This window comes from Chenopodium album, chromosome 15, assembly GCF_948465745.1.
Source record: "Chenopodium album chromosome 15, dcCheAlbu1.1, whole genome shotgun sequence".
Taxonomy (NCBI): Eukaryota; Viridiplantae; Streptophyta; class Magnoliopsida; order Caryophyllales; family Amaranthaceae; genus Chenopodium; species Chenopodium album.
In genome coordinates this window covers 45,104,515-45,110,986 of record NC_137848.1, presented here as the reverse complement: position 1 = coordinate 45,110,986, position 6,472 = coordinate 45,104,515, and the positions used below count along the sequence as shown (strand labels likewise).

At 36.6% G+C, this 6,472-nt stretch overlaps 1 protein-coding gene across 1 annotated transcript; it reads left to right on the top strand.

Moving 5' to 3' along the window:
* The first annotated feature begins 224 nt into the window (after window positions 1-224).
* LOC145581268 (protein FAR-RED IMPAIRED RESPONSE 1-like) lies at window positions 225-1,733 on the top strand. The gene has a single exon (XM_081638303.1). It carries the CDS (start codon window positions 225-227, stop codon window positions 1,731-1,733), a length of 1,509 nt encoding a protein of 502 aa, XP_081494429.1.
* Window positions 1,734-6,472: the final 4,739 nt, after the last annotated feature.

The window sequence follows — 6,472 nt, the reverse complement described above, 5'->3', positions numbered from 1 at the left end:
GCAATGAGATGAAAACGCTTCCTTGACAGATGCAAACACCATGGTCCAAAGTGGGAATTTTGTTAATCAGTTGATTGATGCAGGCACAGACAAGTTAAGATCAGCAAATGAACCAGATTTGGAGAGCAGAAAGTTTGCTAAAAGAAAATTGCACAATCTGGCAAATGAGAAAGATGCCTCCGATAACATCTAGAGAGATAGACATGAGCTATGCTACAGCTACAATGCGGGAAAGAAGATTGAAGCTAAAGGATGGAGATGCAGATGCAATCTTGATTTTTTTCATGAGAATGCACCACAGTAGCCAGAACTTCTCCCATTTTATTAGGCATGATGACTATGGGTGTATAAAAGATGTGTTGTGGGTTGATGCTAGAAGTAAGGTAGCATATGAGGAGTTTAATGATGTGGTATGTTTTGATACAACATACTTGACGAATGAGTATGATTTGCCACTGGTTAATTTTGTTGGGATCAACCATCATGGGCAAACAATCTTATTGGGATGTGCATTGATCTCACACGAGGGAGAAGAGACGTTTGAATGGGTGTTTAGAACATGGCTGCTGTGCATGGGTGATAGAGCACCTCAGGTCATTCTAACTGATCAAGTTCCCACCATGAGGAAGGCTTTGGCAACTACGATGCCAAAGACAAGGCATGCATGGTGCCTATGGTACATATTACAGAAGTTTCATAAGAACTTAGGATCAATTCCAAGGTTCCAGGATTTCAACAAGGAGGTGAAGGATGCAATTTGTAACTCCTATACAGTTGAGGAGTTTCAGAGACATTGGACAAGTGTGATCAGTGAGTATCAGCTTCAGGAAAATGAATGGTTACGATGCTTGTTTCACGAGAGGCATCTGTGGGTTCCTGCTTACACCAAGCACTTGTTTTTGGCTGGAATTAGGTCAACTATGAGGGTGGAGAGGTTTCAAAGTTTTTTTGACGGATATGTTGAAAAACACACAAAATTTTGTGAGTTTGTTAAAGGATATTGCTTTGCTATGGCGAAGAGGGTGAGAATAGAAGAGGATGCAGATGAGGATTGTGCATGTCAGGTAAGGGGTTTGGACACTGTCTTTATCCCAGAGAGAGTATTCCAGAAGATATACACGGATGCCAAATTCAAGAAGGTGCAAATCGAGTGCCAGGGTCTTACTTATTGCACTAATCGTGTAAAGAAGATAGTTACAGAGACGGAAGTAGAGCACCTCATAGGGGATAGAGTATGGGTTGAGGTGCCTGGAAGGAGCGAAAGCGTTTTAACTGATGACAGAAGAACTTACCGAGTCAGGTTTAGCACTGTAACAAATGAGATTTCATGTGAATGCAAGCTATTTGAGCACAGTGGAATCTTGTGTAGACACTGTATACGTGTGTATGACATGTACGCTTTGTCTATAGTCCCAGAGAAATACATTCTTAGGCGCTGGCGGAAGGACATTCATAGGAAGCATTCAAGGACTAAGGTTGCATACTATGATCCTTCAAGCACACAAGAATTGAAAAGGTATCATAAGATGCAAGTGGCATTCGAGGATGTTTGCAGCAAAGCAATGGAGTGTGACAAGTCACTTGACATTGTGATGCAACTAATCACTGAGATGAAGTTAAGAGTTTCAGAATGTTCAGGGCAGAACTCCGTAGGCAGATTGGTAGAATTTTATGATATGGAGACTAATGAGAGCGTGTCTTCTGTTGGAAATGAGTGTGAGAATGATGATTAGTAGACCATGATACAGACTGGTAATGTTCTCTGTTATGTTTTTGTTCAATGGCTTTTGTTAAATCATCGTTAATTATTAGAATCATGTCATTGATTAAAGCCATTTGAAATTAGTAATGCTATGGATCATATTATTGGATAACTTTTTGTATTGGGAAGCTTGGTTTCTGGATGAATCTTATAATGTACCTTTTTCTCTGATTTAACAATGATGAATTTTTATCAATGTTTGAATTTCTTGAAAATTTCTTCCGGTTTCTTGCAGATAATAAGCTGTATTAGTATCTTTATTACTCCTGTTGAAAACTATCTTTTTAACTACCAGATGGCACAAATTCTAGAAGAAAATTTCAAGAAATATACTATGAGGATTGAGGAAGTACAAAGCTGTAACAATTACAATCAGCTCAAAAACCAATAGATCAGTAAAGAATGGTGGGCCCGTAGGAAGACAATTTATTCTAAATTCATATATACTTCCTCCGTTTTAGTAGTAACACGGCCGGGGGAGAGGGTGGGGGTTGAGATTTCACAAATTAGGAGACCAGTCTCTGATGAGAAGGTGTTGCAACTAAAGGATGGAGTACAGTCTACTTCCCAGCTTCATTACCACTTCTTTTGTTGACAGGAGCACAATTTACTTCCATGATTTTACCAACAAAAATCAACCAACCCTTGTCTAAATCAACCAACCCTTGTCCGGCATTGTCTAAAATTTTAAATAACTAAATAAGGCTTGCCTAATCTACTTTGCAATTTTACATGATTGGAGATATTTCTTAAGTTATCCTATTGCTCTGGTTTACAGCACAATTATGTCCAAGAAACCTTTTATGGTATTACTCTGCACAATTTTAGCTTTGCTTTTCTATAAATCTTGTGTAATTTTCTGAGTTCTGAGACACTTTGAAGTTTTGTGTGTGTGCGTGCTAGCGCTTTAATTAATCTATGAGATGTTTATCTCCATGATATTTCTCATTGGATATGAGCATTAAGGCAGTAAAATTACTGTGCTGTTGAAGGCACTTCCTGTGAAATTTAATTGTTATGAGTAGCTGTTTATAATGAAGAATTGTAGAAATCAGTTTCTTGGAGCTTGGATCTTTTCTTTTTTTGAAATGTATCAGATTCTTAAGTTTATAAGTGAAAATTACGAAGTATGATTCAGGAGTATTGGACTATTAGTCAAGTGCTTTACAAATAGATCCATGCATTTCTTTGAATGTTACAGATTAATTGCCACTATTCTATTTTACTTCCTCCATTCCATGGAGTTTGAAACAGTTTGAAAGTTCAAACAACAAAGGGAACACATATTTGTTGCTTTGCCTTACGATATATCAATAAAACTTTGTACTTATGCAATTTCTATCCCTGAAGGTCATTCTGCAAGTTCTATCAAGCTTCAGGGATATGCATGAGTACACAGTTTTATTGATATTGTTACTTTACGGCCTTCTATAGCCGTAAATTTTGTGTTTAAACTACTGGCAGAAAACACGCAAGTTGCCTTGTGCTGTCTCCATGTTGTGTGTATGTTTGTAAGTGTGTTGAACACCCTTGCTTAATGCTTCTTTGTAATGCTATGGATTTTACAGATGCTGTAGGACACAGTAATCTGGTTCCCCAGGAAAAGCACCATCTTGGCATTATGAAATTGGGTTTTTCTTAAGGCTTAGGTGGAAGTAAATGAGGGGGGACTATAAGCTTTTGAGCTGTTACACTGTAAAATCACTCTTTACTAGCTTATTGTGTTGGGGTTGTGCTTGGTACAAAGATTTCGTTGATTTGTTTACTTACAGCCTTCTGTAGCCATAGAATATGTGTTCAACTCAAATAAAGGCTTTGAACGTGCAAGTTGCTTAATGCTTTGTGTCTCTTTGTTTTGCAACCCTGCTAATTGCTTTCAGAGTTTCATATCATATTTCGAATCTTACTTGCACTATGAAATAAATTGTAATTATATTTCTGAGATAAAGCACCAGCCTAGTTTTTTCAGCTATGCTGCTCAGACGGTGCTGTACTTCACCTCAGCTATCAGTTTCAGATCCTAGTCACTCCGACATGGGTATGATTGTATGAGAACTCGAATTTTCATTAAAGACTAACAGCCTATTCTTTTGCCAAATAGTCAAGTCTGAAACTTAGATGCTAAACTGTGTTCAATATGAGTTCCAGAGCCTGATAGCACAGGTTTTGATTTGGGTGTTTCTTATGGCTGAGGTTGGGGTGGGATTAATGGAGATTAGAAGCACAGCATTATGGGTAAGTACTATGTAAAAGCAATTGTTACTCGGCTAGGACTGCTTTCTATGCTTGATCAGTTTCTTTTTTCCAGGTTTATGGTGCTTGGGTGACAAATAGGAGCTGTAGTATCTGCAACCTCATAGTCAAGAACATAAGCATTGTGGTATTGCTGTTATATGATACATGTGAGCTGTTTCTAAGTTCTTATTCTTCTGTCTAAATTCTGTCCAATTCACAATCTATTTCAATTTCATCACTTAGTATTAAATCAGGACATGTACAGCTATTGATTGGTTTTGTCCACTCTATGGAGTCCTGCTTCTCTATATTACCTAAGATGGTAAAACTTTATGTCGTCCTTGACTGTTTAGAGCTATATCATGTTTTTCTCTCTAAAAAAATATACTGAATTCTAATATTCTTATTGCTTCTGGATGATGATTTCTGTTTTCTTTAACTCGCAATCAAAAGATGAATTTCGTTGGTGAATTGCTATTTCAGTACATCTTTCAAGATGAAGAGAGTATAATATGAACACCAACATGGACTGTGTAGCGCAATTAGTAAGCTGTTAGTATTTGGTCAGATTGCTAACATAATCATGATGCCTGTGGGTGTTACAAAGTAGGTCATAAGGCGATACTGATATCATTCTAATTCCGCTTGCATCTATATAAATCAATTTGGGGCTGAATTTGGACTTGGAACATGTCATGCTGCCATCAATGTCCTGCCTTCCCATGTGCCAATGATTGTTGAGATTGAATTGGTATGAAGCTTGTTACGACTCTTTAAATTTTATGTGTTTCGATGTAAGCACAGCTTGCACTGCATCATTAAAGATGATTTATTTAGTCTTTACAGCTTGGCTGGAATGAAGTCGGATCATGTTTCATTACGTAATCAAACTTTTTACCAAATTTCTTACTCCAGCACTTGTAAGTCTGTTATGTGGTTTCGAAAGTATAGTCATAATCAGTAGGCTATTTTACTAGACTTTTCCTTGAACTTCCAGAACCAGAATCATTTAATCAGCATTGATTTGCATCATATTAGCTTGTTCGTGTCATTTGATGCAGACTTGATCAACTAAATTAATATCCTAGACTAGTTTAGTCATTTGTATCTGTTGAATGTTTATATATGTCTCAATGTCTGTCACTTATTTGAGGACAAATATGATATCAAAAGGCTCTTTCAAACTCTGCTTTGCGCTGTTGTTGTTTTTTTATTTATTTTTTTTATTGAACACGGGTTTGGCAGTTGAGCCTATGATTGGACATGAGTACATGAATTTTGATCCCTCGAATATATTGAAAGATCTTGAACACACCCATGCTTGATAATTCTGTAACACTGCACATCCGCGTTTGTGCATTGTAGGTACGCAGAACATACAAGTGGGAGTATCATTCTTCCTGCTCTGAGGAGGTACATACATGCAACAATTTGCAATCCTAAAATCATTCAAAGTGTAACACAAATGATACGCGATAAAAGCAGCATCTTCAAACATACTCATCAATTTTTTATGATATTTTTATACTCCTTCAGTTCCCTTAATTTCAAACTTGTTATGTTCATACATCTACCCTGCAGAAAATGAAGGGTAGCCAGAAGTTGCTTTAAGATGCACAGCAGATGTTGATAGCCGGTGATAAGTTATTATCGCGCTATGTCAGTCTAACAATTGGCTTCTGCTGTGGCACGTTCTAAAGAGATACATGTCTGGTTTAAAGTGAAGATGATGCTGCAGGTACATAACATGAGGAACAAATTCTTTTTTGAAAGCTAAGTTTATCTGCAGAGTAGCAAGCATCAAAGGAAGTTTGAACAGGAAAGATAAAACTACTGTTGGAGTTTTCAAACCCAGAAAGTGAACTATTTTTGGCTCTTTTTGTGATGCTGACTAATTATTCTATATTCTCTGAGAATATATTTGAAACAAAGTTGATAAATTCCAAAATCTACTAGACTTGAAGGTCCTTGGTCTAAAGTTTGATTGTGGGTTTTTCCTCCCTATTTATGCTGTATGATTATGCTTTTTTTCATTGTTTTTTACTTTGTTCTTGATTCCTTATGCTCTCTCTCTCTCTCTCTCTCTCTCTTGGGAAAAAAAATTGTATTTAAGTTTAATTTCTGCTTATTGTAACTTGACCGATCAATGTAAAAAGGATTAGATTTTAGTAGGTTCTTATTGAGTTCCCTAATTTGTCATTTCGGTAGTTTGCTTGTTATAGTCTAGTCTAGTCTGATCTAATCTACATTATCCCATGAGTAAGCTAGATAATTTGATGCAATCCTATATTTACCATTATAATGACTCCTTTAACTTTTCGATACATACAAAAATTTGCTAATTGCTTTCAATGTAGTACGAAATATGAATGTTAACTATATTAGTTGGTTAAAATCTTAGCGATCATCCCAAATTACCCGTAAATTACATTTCTATTACATCAGACTTAAAATTATCATTTCACACGCTCCCGG

Bases quoted from the DNA above. Each gene is read 5' to 3' on its own strand.
- LOC145581268 (XM_081638303.1), top strand. From the start codon at position 225: ATGCGGGAAAGAAGATTGAAGCTAAAGGATGGAGATGCAGATGCAATC.